The 21,987-nt window shown below is 40.4% G+C and overlaps 1 protein-coding gene across 1 annotated transcript; it reads left to right on the forward strand.

Moving 5' to 3' along the window:
* The first annotated feature begins 14,499 nt into the window (after positions 1-14,499).
* Positions 14,500-21,531, forward strand: LOC145443275 (A-kinase anchor protein 17A-like). The gene is made up of 10 exons (XM_080321267.1): positions 14,500-14,700; positions 14,767-14,879; positions 15,269-15,368; positions 16,921-17,073; positions 17,139-17,246; positions 17,535-17,705; positions 18,716-18,864; positions 18,973-19,180; positions 20,133-20,255; positions 21,056-21,531. Exons 1-10 carry the CDS (start codon positions 14,581-14,583, stop codon positions 21,221-21,223), a joined length of 1,413 nt encoding a protein of 470 aa, XP_080177393.1. The 5' UTR covers positions 14,500-14,580; the 3' UTR covers positions 21,224-21,531.
* Positions 21,532-21,987: the final 456 nt, after the last annotated feature.

The following is a 21,987-nucleotide window of genomic DNA, read 5'->3' on the forward strand; positions in this document are numbered from 1 at the left end:
GTACGTATTACATGGGAACGTAGATTACTTGACACAATTGCGTAGTGGTGAGCGCCGGCGCCACCCAAGCAGCCGGCCCTGGTTCGATTCCCGCCTTCGGGGGATATTTTGGGCTCCTCTTCCGCCGTGTCGTTGTTCTTACTGCGAAAAAAGCCCCCCAAAAACCCGATAAGGGAAAGAAAAGAGCAAGAAATAGCTTCTAAAAAGACAGTAGGGGTCTCAGCTTTCCCGTGGCCACTTACTGGCCACAGATTTTGAGACGGACTTTCAGCATTCCCGTGGCCACTTACTGGCCACGGATAATTTCGTGGCCGGCCACAGATATTCCGTGGCCGGCCATGAAAAGTGCTATTCTGTGGCCGGCCATAGTGATTTTCATGGCCGGCCATGACATTTCAGTATGGCCGGCCATGAAATTTCCATGGCCGGCCATGTCAAACTCATTCTCATGGCCGGCCATGACTAAATTTCATGGCCGGCCATAGCCAAATTTCATGGCCGGCTGCAATATATCAAGTTAGTATCGATGATAAGTACTATATGTGGCCGAATCGTGGTCAAATGCGTATTCAATTATGTTCTATTATGGGCGTACAGTAAATAGAACTAGGTGAGAGCGAGAGTTTAGCTCAGTTTATATGCATTTTCACCCGAAATACCAGAAGAATAGCGATACAATGAAACGGTAGGAAGAGGATGAAACGATCTGGAATAGTCTCTATATATCAATTAAAAACACAAAAAATGATCTAAACTCTAAAGAATGCATTAAAAAGGGGGATATCTGCTAAATGAAACAGGAAATAATAGTATAGAAAGCTAGAAGCGATGAAGACATTATCAAAACTTGTAACTGGTAAGTGTTGATTTGTATCTTTTTTTATAGAAATAGACCTAAATATTCGGCTGACACTCGTCACAGCTAATCGTATGCAACTGCATAGAATTGGAAAAAACAATGTATACCAGATATCCGTCAGAATATCTCTATAAGTTCCCCTAAGGCTGTGAGATTCACATGACATTCTGTGGCCGGCCACAGAACAGATCAGAGCTCGCTGTGACCGGTGCTTCCCCCGTTCTGATATTGATTTTCAACCTTTAGATATAGAAAGTAAACATGGAACGGCAACGACCGATTTTGCAGCTTCGTTCCGCTTCGCCGGGGCTGGAGTGGAGAATCGTTTTGCGTAAGCGACTGTAGGATTTCTGGCAATCCAAAATCTATCTTCCCGAGCGCAGAAATTATTGAATCTGGTCTTGATCGAAAGCTACTGTTGCACTGATTCCGAAAATATAAAGTAAAGTAATTATCAGGCACTGATCCACCTAGAATCCGTCCTCCAATCTGAAATATCGGCATTGTTCGAACAATCGGAGAGTCGCAACGGTTCATTGTTATGGTCATTGTGTTGCGGTTACCCGATTGTTCTAAACAATGCCGATATTTCAGACTTGGAGGACAGATTCTAGGTGGATCAGTGCCTGATCAATATTTTATTGTATATTTTCGGAATCAGTGCAACAGTAGCTTTCGATCAAGACCATATTCAATAATTTCTGCGCTCGGGAAGATAGCTTTTGGATTGACAGAAATCCTACAGTCGCTTACGCAAAACGATTCTCCACTCCAGCCCCGGCGAAGCGGAACGAAGCTGCAAAATCGGTCGTTGCCGTTCCATGTTTAATTTCTATACTTTAGATGTGCATTGTGCAGTTGCAATCGATTGTATAGTTAGTTTTATTTTGTAAAAATGCAAAGCTACGATTAAACAATATGATGATGATAATGTCCTTCATTTTACAACCATGTTTATCGTTTATGAGTCTGCGATGCGAATAAATAATACATATATATTTGATCATGTAGTTTAAGGATGTAGGGGCAGTTTAAAATCTTTCATGGATTGTCCTGATGAATTTATGAATAATACAATACTGCACTGGAAATTTGTCTTAATTCACTGCAGATATTTTTCGATTTACGTTCAAGTAGACTCGACTATATACCTCCTTGAATGCATAATCTGTTTCATCGAGATACTGGATCGGTCAATATGCGGTCATTTTACCTGTTTTCTTGTTTTCAATACCAAGTACCGTAATCAAAGTACCCGAACGAAACAATTAGGGAATCAAAGAACCAAGAATATGTGGAAAATACTCTTTCAAGTTCCAAAAAAGCTGTGAAATTCACATAACATTCTGTGGCCGGCCACAGAGCAGCTCGCTGTGGCCGGTGCTTCCCCCGATCTGATATGTCTTTCCAACGGTATAGAACATGTAGTTGCAAACAATTCCATAGTTTGTTATCTTTCGTATAGCTGAATAGCTGTGAAATGGATGATCCCAGGCTGATACAATCCTTCCTTCCCGTATCAGGTCTAGGATGAGTCAGCGGCATACGCGGTTATATACATATTTGATTATCGTACTGCTATACAATACATACGACGTTCGAGATCCTCAACATCAATGGAGCTTGCACTCATTTGCACGATGAAAATTGTGTCGATGAATCTATGAATATTTATATGCTGTAGCAGCACGTGAACTTGACGCACCGCAGATGTGCTGTATATGTAGAATAAAGGCAACGATGTAGCCTAACCTACCGGTAATATTGGTAAAATGTGGGGCTTTGTTCCCAGAAATTTGATTATGGTCACGTTTCCGATCCTATATCATTTGTATGTATATTGCATATCCACCTAGGTGCCGTTCTTCAAGGTTGAAACAAATAATGTACGAATGAGAGCCATGTCGCAGTCACTAACGATGTCGTGTATGCCAGAGGATACTTGATTATTTGGGTGCAAGGATCGTTTTGTATCGCATGTCATTGTTAGATCAAGCTGCTAACCGATGTGGTGGGCATAGGACGTAAATGTGCCTACTATATAATTATATTACTGGTATAATAATAGATAACTCCAGATACTCTGCGTCATCTAATGCAGCACCATCGATCGATGCGACATCAAATGCAGCGCCATCGATCGATGAACAAATGCCCATGCCAAGCCTGCGAATTGACCAATGGGCATGATATATTTGTGGTTGATGCAGGGAACAATAATGTGCAATTCAGGGAACAATCTTGATGACACAGACAAGTCCCAATCGTTCATTATAATTCGACATTTGAATGCAGTGCAAATACTTATCGTCGTGTAAAGGGCATCTGATCTCTCGTGCCCCTGGGTGTTTTCTAGGAAAGGCATGTACTTGTATATGAATTGTGAATGATTGTAATCATATCTTCAATTGCTTCAGATTTTGTGAAATTGGTAACGGAATAAACAAACTTTTTGTCGCAAAATATGACGGTTTCTTTATGTAGAAAACGAAAGAGGGGCAGGGAGTCAGATTATCTACGCTCGCATCACTAATGGGCTTGGGCGATGGAGATGCGAAGAAACTACAAGGCTATCGAGTCCGCACCACGGTTTTATCTTTCCACGCAATCCCATTGCGTTGATCGCCTGGCGTGGAAGCTGTGTGGACACCAGTTTTAATATAAAGACGTTTGTCTGACCGAGCAATAAAGATGTACGCAGTACACTCATACATTACTGTATCAAATATTTATCTAGATTCTGGAAAGTTCAAGGAAAGTATGTTTCGGTGTTAGTTTACGACGCACCGTCCCAGAGTACTTTTTCAATAGTCAGTGGTAATTAAATTCATTTCTACAGCAAACAGAGAAGGTAACACGTGTAAAGCCGTGCAAATTTTGAACCCATCCCTAAACTACTCAATAAAGTGGTAATTTAACTTAGGTACGTGCGATAATATAGTGGAAGTCGTCTATACAAACCTTGTCACCAGCAAGTTAGTATTGCAAATGAAGAAGAAATACTTGACTATTCTCAAATTGGATGCAAAGGGCGGATTTTGATCCAACTAGATGTGCCATTAACTCGTGGCCGGCCACGATGAATTCTTATGGCCGGCCGTGAAATCCACTGTGGCCGGCCACGAGACAACGCATTTTCATGGCCGGCCACGAGATATTCGTGGCCGGCCACAAAAATATCTGTGGCCAGTAAGTGGCCACGGGAAAGCTGAGACCCCTACTGCAGATTTTTTTGTGTTGTCTCGTGGCCGGCCACAGTGAATTTCATGGCCGGCCATAAGAATTCATCGTGGCCGGCCACGAGTTCATGGCCAGTTCGTGATTTTGGCACATCTAGTTGGATCAAAATCCGCCATTTGCATCCAATTTGACAATAGTCAAGTAGATCTTCTTCATTTGCAATACGAACTTGCTGGTGGCAAGGTTTGTATAGACGACTTCCACTATATTATCGCACGTACCTAATAAGTTACATTACCACTTTATTGAGTAGTTTAGGGATGGGTTCAAAATTTGCACGGCTTTACACGTGTTACCTGCTCTGTTCGCTGTAGAAATGAATTTAATTCCCACTGACTATTGAAAAAGTACTCTGAGACGGTGCGTTGTTAACTAACACCGAAACATACGTTCCTTGGACTTTCTAGAATCTAGATAAATATTTGATAGAGTAATGTATGAGCGTACTGCGTACATCTTATTGCTCGGTCAGACAAACGTCTTTACATTAAAACTGGTGTCCACACAGCTTCCACGCCAGACGATCAATGCAGTGGGATTGCGTGGAAAGATAAAACCGTGGTGCAGACTCGATAACCTTGCAGTTTCTTCCAGGGCTTTGGAGCCGGAGCCGGAGCCCGGAGCCGGAGCCCCGGAGCCGTGCATTTTTACCGGAGCTGGAGCCGGAGCCGGAGCTCTATATAAAATTCAGCCGGAGCCGGAGCCGGAGCTGGAGCCAGTTATTTGAGAGGTAGCTCCGGCTCCGACGTATTTCATAAGATGCTATTATATATGCAAAAACCATATCTGCTGAGTTCACCGAATTCAACAGCAGGCCTTCGCGATATTAAGAATCTTTTCCTCTTTGGCGCTACATTTTCCGACTAACCATGTTCCTGGGGGTTTAACAGCAGAGCAGTCATATGTTCAATGTTCAATTTTCTTACATGAGTGCCGAACCTCGGTATGCGACACATGCCTGTGAATATTGTGGGTATTCGGCATACCCGCAATTTCATCATCAGCACAACCTTGTTGGCCAATAGTACGGTTCGAAAATAATGATCACTATGTATTACACGAAATGTGAGAGATGTTAAAAACGTGATTTCGTTGCACATGCCGATATGACGAGCACGAGCCGAGAAATTCCGTCTCATCATTGCTATGAATCGGATAAGCAAATACACGTTTTTTCGTGATAGTTCTTTAGTCGGGCCGCGAAAGTGGACAGTGTTATTGCGAGTATGCAATTATGCATGCTAATTGCAATTCATTACTGCGCATCATTGTCATCTCCAGTAAGGATTTTCGAGCTTAATAGGGGATGGCAGAAGAGTAGGCCAAAACCCCATAGTATTCTATGTTGGAGACAAACTACTGATTTGATACGCGATTTCCAATTTGTAATCATCTGTTTCGTAAACTTGTAAATGTGCAATGTGCATACTGCATAGTTTAATTCGTTATGGGCATGTCGCAATGTGCACGGCAGTGTTTATTTCGATTATTCGACTCATTTCAACGGGAAAATATTATTCCGATAAACTTGATCGACACCGGATGGACTCGTAACGAGTGCACCAATATCGAACGTCAAACCATTGGCCATTTGGTACAAATCTAATTTCTATTGATCACGTCGTTATATCCGCCCATTTTGCCCTTACTACAGTTAAAGTTGAATAATAACCGCACATTTAAAGATTGAATTAAGCTGTATGGTAATGGTAATGGCCTAATGGTAATGAGTACAGTGCCAGTGTTAAAACACCGCATCAGAATTTTAATGCTGTGGCACGGAGTAAAGTGCGTTTTTAGTTTATTGTAATATACGACGATTTACTAAGATGTGACTGGACCCTGGATCTGCCAATGCGTCGAAACTGATATTTTAGTCCAGTCATTAATAACATCCCAAGTGCCGCGGCTAGACTAATCATATTTTTGGTTGGCCTAGCGAGTTCACAATCTGAGCAATTCAATTTCGATAATATAATGGGAAATTAGCTCGCGGGCTACTCAAAGCCTTCTCGCGGGCCACATATGGCCCGCAGGCCGCGGGTTGCTCACCCCTGATACAGACAGACACCTTCGATGGTTTTCAGAGCCGGAGCCGGAGCTGGAGCCGGAGCAGTGGTAATAATGCTGCTCCGGAGCTGGAGCCGGAGCTGATGTATGATAGAAGAAAGCTCCGGAGCCGGAGCTGGAGCAATGCAAATTTACGGCTGCTCCGAAGCCCTGTTCTTCGCATCTCCATCGCCCAAGCCCATCAGTGATGCAAACGTAGATAATCTGACTCACTGCCCCTCTTTCGTTTTTTACATAAAGAAACCGTCATATTTTGCTACAAAAAGTTTGTTTATTCCGTTACCAATTTCACAAAATCTGAAGCAATTGAAGATATGATTACAATCATTCACAATTCCTATTCAAGTAGTTGCATGAACGCAATGTGTCCAGTACATGCTTTTCACAGAAAACACCCAGGGGCACGAGAGATCAGATGCACTTTACACGGCGATAAGTATTTGCACCGCATTCAAATGTCGAATTATAATGAACGATTGGGACTTGTCTGTGTCATCAAGATTGTTCGCTGAATTGCACATTGTTCCCTGCATCAACCACAAATATATCATGCCTATTGGTCAATTCGCAGGCTTGGCATGGGCATTTTTTCATCGATCGATGGCGCTGCATTTGATGTCGCATCGATAGATGATGCTGCCTTAGATGACGCAAAGTATCTGAAGTTATCTATTATTATAACAGTAATTTAATTATATAGCAGGCACATTTACGTCCTATGCTCACCACATCGGTTAGCAAATTGATCTAACAACGACATGCAATACAAAACGATCCTTGCACTCAAGTAATCAAGTATCCTCTGGCATACACGGCATCGTTAGTGACTGCGACATGCATCTCATTCGTACATTATTTGCTTCAACCTGGAAGAACGGCACCTAGGTGGATATACAATATACATTATACATACAAATTAAATAGGATCGGAAACGGGACCAAAATCAAATTTCTGGGAACAAAGCCCCACATTTTACCAATATTACCGGTAGGTTAGGCTACATCGTTGCCTTTATTCTACATCTACAGCACATCTGCAGTGCGTCACGTTCACGTGCTGCTACAGCATAGAAATATTCTTAGATTCATCGACACAATTCTCATCGTGCAAATGAGTGCAAGTTCCATTGATGTTGAGGATCTCGAACGTCGTATGTATTGTATAGCAGTACGATAATCAAATATGTATATAACCGTACATCGCAGACTCATCATAGACCTGATACAGAAAGGAAGGATTGTATCAGCCTGGCATTATCCAATTCACAGCTATTCAGCTATACGAAAGAGAACAAACTATGGAATTGTTTGCAACTACATGTCCTATAGCGTTGGAAAGACATATCAGTTCGGGGGAAGCACCGGCCGCAGCGAGCTGCGAGCTGCTCTGTGGCCGGCCACAGAATGTTATGTGGATTTCACAGCTTTTCTGGAACTTGAAACAGTATTTTCCACATATTCTTGGTTCTTTGATTACCTAATTGTTTCGTTCGGGTACTTTCATTGCGGTATTTAGTATTGAAAACAAGAAAACAGGTAAAATGACCGCATATTGACCGATCCAGTATCTCGATGGAACAGATTATGCATTCAAGGAGGTTTATAGTCGAGTCTACTTAAGCGTAAATCGAAAATCGGCAGTGAATTAAGACAAATTCCCAGTACAGTATTGTATTATTCATAAATTCATCAGGGAAATCCACGAAATATTTTAAACTGCCCCTACAAACATCCATAAACTGCATGATCAAATATATATGTATTACTTATTCGCATCGCAGACTCATCATAAACGATAAACATGGTTGAAAAATGAAGGACATTATCATCATCATATTGTTCAATCGTAGGTTTGCATATTTACAAAATATACAGGGTTGTAATGACTCGAGTCATGACTCGACTCGAGTCAGACTCGAGTCACGATTTTTTTATGACTCGACTTGACTCGAGTCATTTTCTTGAAATGGGAAAATGACTCGACTCGACTCGAGTCAATATTTGGATTGACTCGACTTGTACTCGAGTCATTACGCATGACTCGACCCAAGTCATTGACTCGGCTTATTTTATATGACTTGAAGATGAAGAAATTTGCGAATCATGATGGCTAGATCAACGCATCCGACGAATTCTGCCGACATCGCTATTTGTCACCACTGCTTTCGTTGCACTTGTCTGATATCAGATATTCCGCCGCAAAAACAACAGAAAATGATACATAGTAGCAATGCATTGTACAAAATCGTCCAGTGATGAAGAGGTAATAGATCCTCCGCAATTAAAGTACTCAAGACTTTTCAATTATACAAGCAAACAATTGAATCAAAGTTCAATTAAAGCCAATGCAATGACTCAGATGGTGAAGAGACTGATAAGCTCATGTGTAGATTTGAAGGCGATGATTCTTTGCATTTTTGGGCGACTAGAAAGAATGAGTATTTAATGCTCTTCAGTGTATGGTTCAAAAATGCTTGTCAATTCCTGCATCTAGTGCACTAGTGGAACGTGTATTCAGTAGATGTGGATTCATTCTACGGCCATGCCGCTTAACATATTTGAGGATCTCCTTTCCACAATAGTATTTTTGAGGTGTAACTCATTGATTTGATCTGCTGTCTGTGAAAACACACAATGCCCCTCGTCCATTTGACGTTTTGTTAGGTATGTGCATTGTGCACGTGAGTAATAATGAATGGCTAATGTTGTGCAATATGGCTGTTCTAAAATAACTTCTTTTTTATTTTACTGGGTGGTTACATGATAAAATTGTTATGTTGCATAAAAGGAACATTGAATCTGGCTTAATTTGAAAAAAGTGGAATCAATGATGTGAGAGGAGAATATTTTGGATTTGAAAATAAATGGAGTATTTTAGTGAGAAATTCTTTCATATAATATAATTACATAGTAGTAAGCCGACTATTTTTTCATATCCAAAACATTCTACTCTAATAACTTCACTTTTTCTAGTTGGAATTGAGTCAAATTTGCTATGAATCATATTTTTACACAATGTAACAATATCATGAGATAGCCGGTAAAATTCGAAAATCTCTATTTGTAATTAGTCTAAATTTTTCTTTCATAGCATTGCTTTCTAATGGTTGGAATTGAGCAAAATTTGATTTTTTAGGCAATCTAGCAATTTTAAGAAGTAGCCGGAAAATTTGAAAAAAGTGTTTTTGAACAGCCCCATTGTACAATTATTTCTCCAATGCTGTAACTGCGATGTAGTCTGTAATGCAATTGGGAAAACCTTTAGTATAATCAAAAGGTATCTGTTGTCACTGCACAATGCACATAGTTGCATGCACGCTTTTACAGCATGCTGGCCTGTTGTAAATACCTCTACATAAACATGCATCTATTGATTCTCTATTAACTAGTATCTTGACGTGAATTTGTTGGTTCTCTATCAGATAGTATGAAGACGTGAATTCGTTGGTTCTCTATCAGCTATTCGTGAGCTATCGTCGATGTGTTCATAATAAAAAACTGAATGCTTGTATTGGTGATGTATCAGACTGACAAGAGAGATATTTGATTTTCAGTTCTAAGATTAGTTAAGTTATCTTTAGCATCGGTAAATGAGGCCAGGACGTGTCCGTTATCTGCCTAAATAAACACGTGCCAAAACTCTGATAGGGACGAAATGAGCATGTTTCGCAAACAGGGAATTCGATATCACCCAAGCAGGATTGAAAACATGAGTTGAACATGACTTCAATACTGTGACTTGGACTCGACTCGAGTCATAACACCATGACTCGGACTTGACCCTTTAAACGGTGACTTGGACTCGGACTCGAGTCTGTGATGAATTGAAAATGACGCGACTCGACTCGAGTCAAAACCACAAAAGTATGATTGACTCGTGACTCGGAACTATGTGACTTGGTTACAACCCTGAAAATATAACTATAACTATACAATCGATTGCAACTGCACAATGCACATTGCACATTGCACATCTTACGGTTGAAAATCAATATCAGAACGGGGGAAGCACCGGCCACAGCGAGCTCTAATATGTTCTGTGGCCGGCCACAGAATGTCATGTGAATCTCACAGCTTTTGGGGAGCTTATAGAGATTTTCTGACAGATATCTGGTATACATTGTTTTTTCCAATTCTATGCAGTTGCATACGATTAGCTGTGACGATTGTCAGCCGAATATTTAGGTCTATTTCTATAAAAAAAAAGATACAAATCAACACTTACCATTTACTAGTTTTGATAATGTCTTCATCGCTTCTAGCTTTCTATACCATTATTTCCTGTTTCATTTAGTGGATATCCCCCTTTTTAATGCATTCTTTGCATCATTTTTTGTGTTTTTAATTGATATATAGAGACTATATTCCAGATCGTTATCATCTTCTTCCTATCGTTTCATTGTATCGCTATTCTTCTGGTATTTCGGGTGAAAATGCATATAAACTGAGCTAAACTATCGCTCTCACCTAGTTCTATTTACTGTACGCCCATAATAGAACATAATTGAGCATGCATTTGACCACGATTGGGCCACATACAGTACTTATCATCGATACTAACTTGATATATTGCAGCCGGCCATGAAATTTGGCTATGGCCGGCCATGAAATTTAGTCATGGCCGGCCATGAGAATGAGTTTGACATGGCCGGCCATGGAGATTTCATGGCCGGCCATACTGAAATTTCATGGCCGGCCATGAAAATCACCATGGCCGGCCACAGAATAGCACTTTTCATGGCCGGCCACGGAATATCTGTGGCCGGCCACGAAATTATCCGTGGCCAGTAAGTGGCCACGGGAATGCTGAAAGTCCGTCTCTAAAAAGAACCGACGAAGAAAGAATAACATCGAAAAAGACTGTGACATCGAGCACTATATAGGTCGAGGTGGATGCCAATTCAAGTGACCCCAACTGGTTGGTCGTTCGACATCTCCTTATCTGTTCATTACATCACATTGTGTGTCTTGTATATCGCAGTGTACATCGTGTGTGTGTCTTGAGCAGATGAAAACATAATCTGTCGACCGACTGATTGATTGAATTATCCGTTACTTGACAAATTTCTTAAAAATGAAGTAAGCACTGAAATATTGTCCAAGCGGCAGCAGTCCTATAGAAAAATTACCTTTCGAGTATTGCTAGTTTTCAGTGAGTTCGGTTTATTCGATAGCGTTGGTGCTCGTACCTTGCAAATGGGAAAGGATTTACCTTGCAAATGGGAAAGAATCTTGTAAATGGGCAAGGACTGATTTCCCCTTGCAAATGACCAAGACCGGTCGAAACATACGACATGGTGGGGTGATTATCCCCTCAGCTGAGCAAGACCGAGATAAGTCCTGGCCCCACAAATTCGGCGAAATCCAAATCCAAATTCAAATTAAAAAATCCCGATGTTCATCCAAAACTTATGTGAAGAGCTTCTTGAAGGTACAGAACTTCAATATACAATTAAATATTATATTCATATTGAAATGAACCCGAATATTTTCGGCTGACACTCGTCAGGGGTAATCGTCAGCTACTAGTTGCTGACGATTACCCCTGACGAGTGTCAGCCGAAAATATTCGGGTTCATCTCAATATGAATATACTATTTAATTGCAAAACTTATGTCTGTAATAGATGGTGCAACATGTATCCCAACCAATTCGACGGACGCCAGCCCATGTGTCCCCTCTCCCACCAATTCGGCGAAATCCAAATCCAAATTTCCATCAAACTATAACGTCAGAATAGCTGATGCGTACCCCTAACTATTTGGCGAAATCCAAACCAGAAAATCCACAAATGGATTTACTTTGCAAATGGGCAAGAATATTTTTCAAATGGAAAACGATTTAATTTGCAAATGGAAAAGCAAGAACGGCCAAAACTATCACGACAGGGTGGGGTCATCAGCCCACCAGTTGAGCGAGACCCGGATTATCCCTGGTATCCTGAAGCTTAAAGGGGACCCAATATATTTCGTATTCAGAGGTGGTCAGTATAACGAAAACTTCCATAGTAGGGGATGGGGGGGGGGGGGGGTCGGATTGGGATTTGAACCGCTCTTGGCCATTTGCAAGATGAAATAAATCCTTGGTCATTTGCAAGATACTTTCCGAATTTGTGGGAGGAGGTCCCTTCTGGGTCTTGCTCCACTAGGGGGCTGATCACCCTACCATGTCGTGTGTTTAGGCCGTTCTTCGCCATTTGCAAATTGCAAGGTGAAATCAGTCCTTGCCAATTTGCAAGATTCCTTCCCATTTGCAAGGTATATTCTTGCCCAATTGCAAGATTTCTTTCCCATTTGCAAAGTAAATCCTTTCCCATTCGCACGATTTCTTTCCCAGTTACAAGGTAGATCCTTGCCCAAATGCCCATCTGCAAGATTCTTGCCCATATGCAAGCGGTAACTCCTTGCCCATTTGCAAGGTAAATTCTTGCCTATTCCATGGATTTCTTGCCTATTACAAGGTAAATCGTTGATCATTTGGAAGGTAAATTCTTGTCAATAAATGGTGCATGATGGGGGGTCGCACCAGCTATTCTGACGTTACTATTTGATGGAAATGTGGGTTTGGATTTCGCCGAATTGGTGGGAGGGGCGCATATGCTAGCACCGACTATATCTGAGGCCAGTTTTGGATGAAAATGTAGATATTCGGATTTGGGCCAAACTGTGGGAAGGGGGAGTCGCAAGTCGCACCACCAGCTCTTCCCACGTTAGTATTTGAAGAAAATCTGGATTTGGATTTCTCCGAATTGGTGCATGGTGGTAGTGGGATGGGGGTCACATGGTTGCACCAACTAATTGACGTCAGTTTTGGATGAACATCTGGGTTTTGAATTTGGATTTGGATTTCACCGAATTTGCGGGGGGCGGGCCCATAGGGGTCTTGCTCCACTGGGGGGCAGATTACCCACCACGTCGTGTGTTTCGATCGTTTGTTTGTTTGTGAAATCAGTGATATCAGTGCTTTCCTATTTCTAAGATTTTTCCCATTTTCAAGGTAAATCCATTCCCATTTGCAAGTTACGAGCACCAACCTTACTCGGTTTATTAGCAATTTCTATCAGTTCAATACACCACGATACGATGAAAAGATGAGGAGGTTTCGAAACGACTTGGAGTCGTCTTTGGAATCAGACACCCACCTTGGCCTAGGCGATGTAAAGAGGAGGCTTGCACACTGAATAAAAAGTAAAAGAAGATAGTAGCCTATATAGATAGCAAGCGACAAAAATGGGGTGGCATGTCACGGAAGGCGAGATCAATAGGTCAGGTCGTGGTCCGGTAAAGTTGAGGGCGGACTAATATTCATTTAGTAGAAATTGCTTGTATTTCGACTTGAATGTGGACAGTTTTGCGCCTGTTCCGCCTACAGGGTTGGTGTGATTGCATGCCGCTACTGACCATATTTTGCATGTCACTGACCTTACTTTGAATGCAATCACACTATAGAAATTAAACATAGAACGGCAACCACCGATTTTGCAGCTTCGTTCCGCTTTGCCGGTGCTGGAGTGGAGAATTGTTTTGCGTAAGCGACTGTAGGATTTCTGGCAATCCAAAAGCTATCTTCCCGAGCGCAGATATTATTGAATCTGGACTTGATCGAAAGCTACTGTTGCGCCTATTCCGAAAATATAAATTAAAATAATGATCAGGCACTGATCCACCTAGAATCTGTTGTCCAAGTCTGAAATATGGGCATTGTTCGAACAATCGGAGAGTCGCAACGGGTCATTGTTATGGCCATTGTGTTGCGGGTTTAATTTTTATAATCACACCAACCCTCCTCCCTCCTTGGTTTCGCGGCCCGCCGTTTAGATTCAAGTCATTTCGTCTTGGTCCGCTCGGTCCGCAGCTCCGCTCAGTCCGCCGTTTAGTATACAACTTCAGCTGTCCCGAGTCTGCAAATACATAAGCTTTGCCTTGCAAATAGGCACTTGATAGTTGAAATTCGTAGCTGATGATGTAGTGAGGTAGGAGCTTTTATTCTGTGTTTTTTATATTTGAGTATTAAATATACAGATGCAGATTGCAGTTCAGTTTAAGAAGTTGTGTTATTTAGAGAGAGATGGAGAATCTGATGAAAAATTGAAATGACGATGCTGATGTTGACTGACTCTGCAAACCAATAACAATAATATTATAACAAACAAACTACAGACAGACATATGCAATTGAGTGAATATGATATACAGATGAGCAAGGTATAGGACGAGAGGCTCAAAATAACGAGATAGGCTCACCAATGCCGAGCTATAAATTTGCATTGGTCATTGATGGGGTATACCATACATTAGGTACTCTAACAATTATTTGAAATACAGTGATCTCATCGAAATTTACCCTGTTTAACTATGGTGCGTCACAAATCAACTTTTATTGATCTATATTGATATACTGTAGTTACCATCGATGATGAATACGACACTAGTGAGTGATCTTTCTGACTTGGAAGTCCTTTCCCCCTCCATGAACCTGTACCTGAAACCTTTTGCAAAAGTGAATATATCGGTTTCTCTGCCAATGTTGAAGGTAATGCAACTTTGCACATGCCACTTTCAGTTATGCTTCATATTGGAGATTTTTTTTATTTTCTAGGTTGCTGGACAAGCAATTTCGAATTGGGAAGTCATGGAAAAACTGAGGAATATGTGCTCGCCGCATCATTTCACTCTGTTGAGAGTAGCTAAAAGCACGTTAGAGTTTGTCAGGTCAATATCATGTTGTATTAATTCGGAAATACAGATCGTTTGATGTATTATTGTGCCTGCTAAATAATTTCAGAGATCACGAACTACTTTATGCGCGTGTTTGACGCAATGCAGTGATCTGAGTGAAGTACGTGCAGGTACAGCCAGCAGGCAAATGGAATCGGCATTTGGTGTAAGAGCATCCACAATGACTCTACTGGTTACTCAATGCGCTTCTGGGTACTGGTTAGTTGACCAGAAAAGGATCTTTGCTCCCATTGACAGTCAGCAGAGAAATTTGTGTGAGCACGGCATGCCGATTCCATGCTGGCGCTGTAGTCACGATATCATTGTCTTTTAACCTACTTTTACTGGGTTGTGACATTATCATTCATAACTATAATTCATAGGTTTGAAGGAGAAGTCGAAAACAAAACTTTGGTGCCTACGTTTGTGTCCATGCTCGATGGAAAACATATCAAACTGTCAGGATTTTCTGGATTGCTGAAGGTATGTATTCAAGTTATATTGCAAAATTGATATGAAATATTTGTGTACATTACCGTGTGGCATGACCCTCATCAACAACACTGGATGTCGAAAAAGATTAGTTAGAACCAGAAAAGTCACTGCCGAAACATCCTCAAATATTATATCTTCTATTGCCTAAAACCAGTGTTGGGGTGACTCAAGTCACGATTTAAGTCAGACTCGATTCAAATTTTTCAGATGACTTTTCTTGACTTGAATCAAAATATTTGAGTCAATTTCAAGTCCTCAAGTAATCGGTGTCGCTGTACCTTAACAATGTACATGTAGATTAGGGCTCTTCAAAAATGACTTTTTTTCTCAAATCGTACTGGCTACTTGATAAAATTGTTAGGTTACCTAATTTAAGCCTACACACAAAATTTGGTTCAATTCCAGCCAGTAACCGCTTTACTACAGGAGAAGAAAGTTTCTATTTATTATATAAAAATAAATAATAAAAAATTTGAAAATTTTCTGTTCACCCCATGAAAGTGTTAGGCTGTCTATAGAAACGATGCTCACCAAATTTGGTTCAATTCCAACCAGTGGAAGCGGAGTTATTGCCGTGGAAAAATTTAGAATTTGAATAAAATAGTATTTACGGTGACCGATTCTTTGTTTGTTTATTATAATTGTGCTCACCGTAAATACTATTTTATTCAAATCCAAATTTTTAGACGGCAATATCTCCGCTTTCACTGGTTGGATTTGAACCAAATTTGGTGAGCATCGTTTCTATAGACAGCCTAACACTTTCATGGGGTGAACAGAAAATTTTCAAATTTTTTATTATTTATTTTTATATAATAAATAGAAACTTTCTTCTCCTGTAGTAAAGCGGTTACTGGCTGGAATTGAACCAAATTTTGTGTGTAGGCTTAAATTAGGTAACCTAACAATTTTATCAAGTAGCCAGTACGATTTGAGAAATGAAGTCATTTTTGAAGAGCCCTAATGTAGATATGCATGTTCTCGACACACTACAATATGACCTCTGACTTAGGTGTGAGCGACCAGTCATTCATTGATTGCGCAGCCTGGATTTCCTGAGCCTCCATCGGTATATCACAAAATATTGACGACATAGTTTAGCAGTTTTACATATATGTAAGCCATACAATGCCCCGTTCAAGGTAGGCTATAATTAACTGGATATTTGTTACTCTATTCAGAATTATTATCAGCTCAATCTATACTTCAATCATCTTGCAATCGTGATTTGACTTGACTTGACTCGAGTCAAAATTTGCAATGACTTGCGTCTCGAAGGTAGTGACTGATCCCAACCCTGCCTAAAACTATGCTCATTATCATCACCAAACCTATTTGATGCACTTGTGACAAGTGTTTGTGTAAGTGTATAGCTCAGAGTTTTTTGTTGTAGACTACATTGTACACAAATCAGATACAAGATTCACTAATTTAACATCCTTTAGTTCGTAAGTTTCGAATAAACATGCATTTCAACATGTAACATAGTCTGAATTTCATGAATTCTGTGTTTAAAAAGTTATTTATTGTCACTTCGCAGGTCACCTGCGGAGAAAGTAAAATCAATTTCCCATCGCGTCATGATTGGGATTCGTACTTCCGCGATTCTAAAGAACACGATGAAACGCAGCCCGGCGAAAGACCAGACACTGTTTACATATCGAATATTCCTTGCAAATTCTTCATGTCAAAGGTATCTGAATTAATTTTTATTATTAGTATTATCCTCTGGTTTTATCAGCTGTGATTTTGATGCAGAGTGGATCGACAGTCAGTTCGGATATGATCGTGCAAGCGTTTATAGTATATGGCGACATTCGTAATATTGATATTCCAATGCTGGATCCTTACAGGACGGATGTTCAGGTATATGTATGATGATTGTTGGAATGCGTGTGACATTCACCAGTTTACCTCGATTATAGAGGGTGTTGCATGCATCCTGTTGCTGCCTGAACGTTGTTTTATATGACCGGTACGTTGCCATCATAATTTTAGCATCACTGCAATTTCCATATCCTTTCTGAACCTTCTGAAATCAATATATCTGAAGCCTGGTGTGATTGCAAATAACATCGCATAATTAGTTGCTAACTACCCGATTTTAATGATCCAGCCTTGCGGTATGTTTTAAGCTATGACTTCTTGTTACAGTCTGCGGTTCCGTCCAACTTTCGAACTTTCTCATATGGGTCTAAGCTCAACTTCGAGGCGTACATTCAATACAAGGAATACATCGGTTTCGATAAATGCATGGCTGCGTTACGAGGGAAGAAATTAGTATTGAAAGAGTCGGACGGCAAAGCAATTGCTGCCACAATCAAGGTATTTACGCTCTCAACAGTGTATATATGATATGATAAGCAACATCACCACTGCATAGTTAAAGAGCCATCGTGATTTGAAATTCTGATCAAATACAAGTAGTGCTGCTTAAAGAAGTACTTTTGCTCTGCCATAATACTCAATTAAATCATTGGCAGAGTGGTATTGCTTTTTATTATTATCCTTGTCATATTTTGTTGCAATAACTTGTACTCCCAATTAAGAAGCATTGATGTCTGTTGTGACCACTGACCAGTCTTGGTAGTATCAAAATTTATTCTGATATGATTAGAACTTCATTGACTTGAGAATCTCTCATATTTAATGGCGGATTATAGATTAGTGATTTTCCCTTGCACATAGCATAAATGCATTACCGGTACTGTAATAAGGAAGCATTACAAAATTTGACCTCTGAAAACCCCCGAAATAATCAAAACCACTTGAGTAGCATAATTTTTCATTTCTTTGGTCTTCTTATATCCATGATGGGGGCTCTCAAATCTGAGTCAACTATTGATTTTAATGAGTTGAATCGAGCAGTGTGAGTCAATTTTTTTCGAGTAGGCCTACTGCATTAATACGCCTCTTACAAGTAAGAATAATTTTTTTTTGTTGAAAATTCTAATTTTGATAATTCCTTGGCACCACGGCATGAAAAACATGTGGCAAAGGGCAGCGCAGGTTCATAAAAATGACATTTCTTAGAAATAGTGATGAAACCATGGCATGGTTAATGTTACAATGTCATGTGTACGGTAGGTATATACATTATACACATCCCAAATTATTTCTTATCAAGTAGAACTTTGTCATCAGATGAAAAGTGCATATTTCAGCTTTTCAAATCTTCCTGGTACAGCATCATAATTATTAGTTAGTGATACTCAAAAACTGGGCTCGGAAATCAATACTATCGAATCGTCCATGTCCACATTGTCCAGCCTTAGTTATCCGCAGAATCAATTTTGCAATGCAGTTTTCAGTGTTGAACTTGGTTCATTCTGCAGGTCGAATTCGATAAAACGAAGCATTTGTCCGCGAAATCAATTGCTCATCGCCTGCAAGAAAAAAAGAAAATCGAAAAATTACAAAAAGACAGAGAGAGGCAAAAACGCAAGGAGAAGGAATTGGAGGAAAAGCGACTTTTGGCGGAAAAGTACGTTTGTCATGGTGGAGAATTAAACTCATCCTCATCCACACGCTCGTGACACGTCCTTGCTGCATCCAGGCGTAACCTTGGAGTGAAATGGTCTGTTTACTTTAGAATGAAGGAATTGCAACAGAAGAAAGAGCAGGAGGAGCGTAGGAGAAAGCGGGAGGAGAAGAGAAGGAAGAAACAAGAAGAGAAGCGCGCGCTGGAGGAGGCCGAGAAGCTCGCCAAACGGATCGCGCTGGAGGAACGCAAGCTTCTGCTCGCGCAAAGGAAACTGGAAAGCATCCGTTTGCTGAGCGAGCTGCTGGACCGAGTCAAGGTGAACGAGCCTGCCATATGATTGTGGCAATTTTGAACTCCTGGCAATTCCATTCTAATTTAGCAAGGGCTGTAATACATATCCTCAAAATTGTCCAATATTTACAAATGTTGTTATTTTATGATTTCTAAGTAAATTGAAAAATTTCCAACGGTTTGAAAAATAATGCGATTAAAAATTCTCTTGTCACTAGGTGACGCTGCATGCAAACATCTTTAAAATCGATCTTTTTTGCTTTATTGATGGTGGAGAACCAATTAAGATGTCTACTTATACAATTCTGGGGCCAAGGAATTGGAAAAAATCAACTTTTTTGCTCTAAACTCAATGAAAAAAAAGTTACGGATAAAAAAAATTATCACGGTAGCCGACTATATTTTGGATAAAATTGCACATATTTTTAGAGTCATTAGTCATTTTGTGTTTGTACTGTGAAGCAATTAGAATTTGAATTGGCTAACCCATGAACTTGTCTACAAAAACGATGCAAAACAAATTTCACTCGATTCCAGTCCATAGAGGCAAAATCATTGGAATTATTGGAATTTAGCTAAAATTGTTACGCATCGCTTTTTAGACAACTGAACAATTTCATGGGGGTACACAGGTTCATATGACAAAAAAGTTCAATTTTTTTATGAATTAAAATTTTTCAAACTCAAATAGCTTCACTTCTACTTGTTGGAATTGAGCCAAATTTGGTGCGCAAAGTTTTCTGGCCAATCTCACAATTTTATTAAATAGCCGCAGAAATTTGAAGAGATGAGTTATTTTTCAAAAACCCTGCTGTCCGTAGTAAGCTCGCGGCTAAAGGTTGAAATTGAATAAGGTATGTCATGTTAAGGAAAGATACTTGATAACGGCCTGCATTCTCGGCATGCCGACATTTGGAATTGTCAAAGTATTTCGACTGTTTTCCTCGATATCTTCAACTGAATCGTGACCTTTCCAGGCCTCGGCGCAGCAGGCTGAGGTAGAACGCCTTGAAAGAGAAATTGCCAGGAAGGCGGAGGACGAGAGAAAAGCGAAAGAAGACGAAGAGAAGAGGAGGCGAGAGAAAGATTTGAAGAGAAAGGTAAAGCTTTTTTCTCTCGCGTTGCTGCATTATTTACGGGTGGCAGACTTGGAATTTTCAGCTTTTGTAAATTAATTTAGAATTAGAATTATAGCTATTGTTTTTTTCCAAATTAGATTAGAACTAGAATTATAGCTACATCGGTTTTTCGCAATTTTATTAGGATTAGAGTTACTGAATTTGCGAAAACTTGGAAATTGAATGAAGTTCAGTATGTATCGAATCAGAGTTCATCCTTATAAGCACGAGAATGACAAATGTCTGTAGAGCAAAGTTGCATGAAGAACAGAAAAATTTGCAATATAAAATTCCTATAAACAGCTTAAATCATCATGCTACATAAATTCTGTGTATTTAGGAAGCTGCTGGAAGCTGTAAAAAATAGCTTGCTTTCTTGCTCCAGTCCAAGTCATTGTGTTGGCTGTTCAGTTTCGAGTTGAAGTCTTGTTAAACCCACATTTTACAACTCTGCTTGGTGATATCGAATGCATCAAGTTTCCTCACTTTTAACAGTTTCTGGTCGCATTTTCAAGTACCAGTGCTAATAGATGAAAGACCAGTAATGTGGAAACTTAGTATTCTTATATTACAATGAAATGTCGGGCTTGGCCGTCCGAGTCCCGAGTCATATGGCTTGGTCCGAGTCTTGCTCAATGACTCGAGTACAAGTCCAGTCAATACACAGATTGACTCGAGTCAAGTCGAGTTACCAAAATATCGCGACTCGAGTCTTACTCCAGCCAAGTCATTACTAGACTCATTACAACCCCGCAGCTAACTAAATTTCGAAATGAATTTAGTTGAAATTGGAAAAGAAAGAGGAGGAGATGAAGACGAGGTTGGAACAGAGGAAACGGGAAGGCGATTTCAGAAAGGACCAAAAACGGCGGAAGCACGCCATCAAAAAGCTCAACCCCAAAGAGCCGCTAATGTCCTCTGTGCATAAATCGTCAAAGAGCCAATCGTAGCTCTGCGGATTGGCCGTAAAACATTTCTTACGTTGGCGTTGACGTCATGAAATGACGACCGATTGTTTGAAATGTCACTGTGACCGCTCCCGGGCCATTGCGGCTCGCAGCTAGGAATAGCCGCGATATAGTCGTGTCGTAATTTCATAGCTGTCAAAATACGAGGGAAGAGCCTTCAATTTCATCTGCTGAGCGTGGATGAAGACCGGGTCCGCGTGACTTTTAGTTGAGTTTGTTTATTGTCACGTATAGTTGTGGTGCGACACCACATGCATTCATTTATACAATAAATCATGACCAGAATAAAATCTTATTGACAATATTACATCTCTGGGACGGTTGCGAGGGCTGAGGCGTTAAGATTCGCAACGACGCCTGATAGTGGTTTAGTGATGATGTTGTCTTATTGATTCGACTCCGAAACGGTTCGTCTCGTCTGAGCGGAATCCGGAGAAACTAAGCGTCGCCAGACCATGGATTGCTCTTACGCTATGAAATGAGTGAAAGCCCATGCTTCGATACTACGAGATTCGAGTCGCGCACGGCCAGGTCTGGTCAGTAATCAAGTACTTCTTCTTGAAGTAGATTTTACGTATTTGCACCTCTTCCTCAGGGGATTATATTTCAGACTACTCCTACTTGACAATTTTCACGACAATACCAGGCCCCGAATACTTACTTTTATTTACTTGGCAATTGCTACTTCCGTTTCTACTTGAGTACCAGCGGTGAATACTTTGACCACTTATGTACGTAACGCTATC

Source organism: Botryllus schlosseri, chromosome 7, assembly GCF_051294905.1.
Source record: "Botryllus schlosseri isolate E-star chromosome 7, Bs_hap1, whole genome shotgun sequence".
NCBI classification, from domain to species: Eukaryota; Metazoa; Chordata; class Ascidiacea; order Stolidobranchia; family Styelidae; genus Botryllus; species Botryllus schlosseri.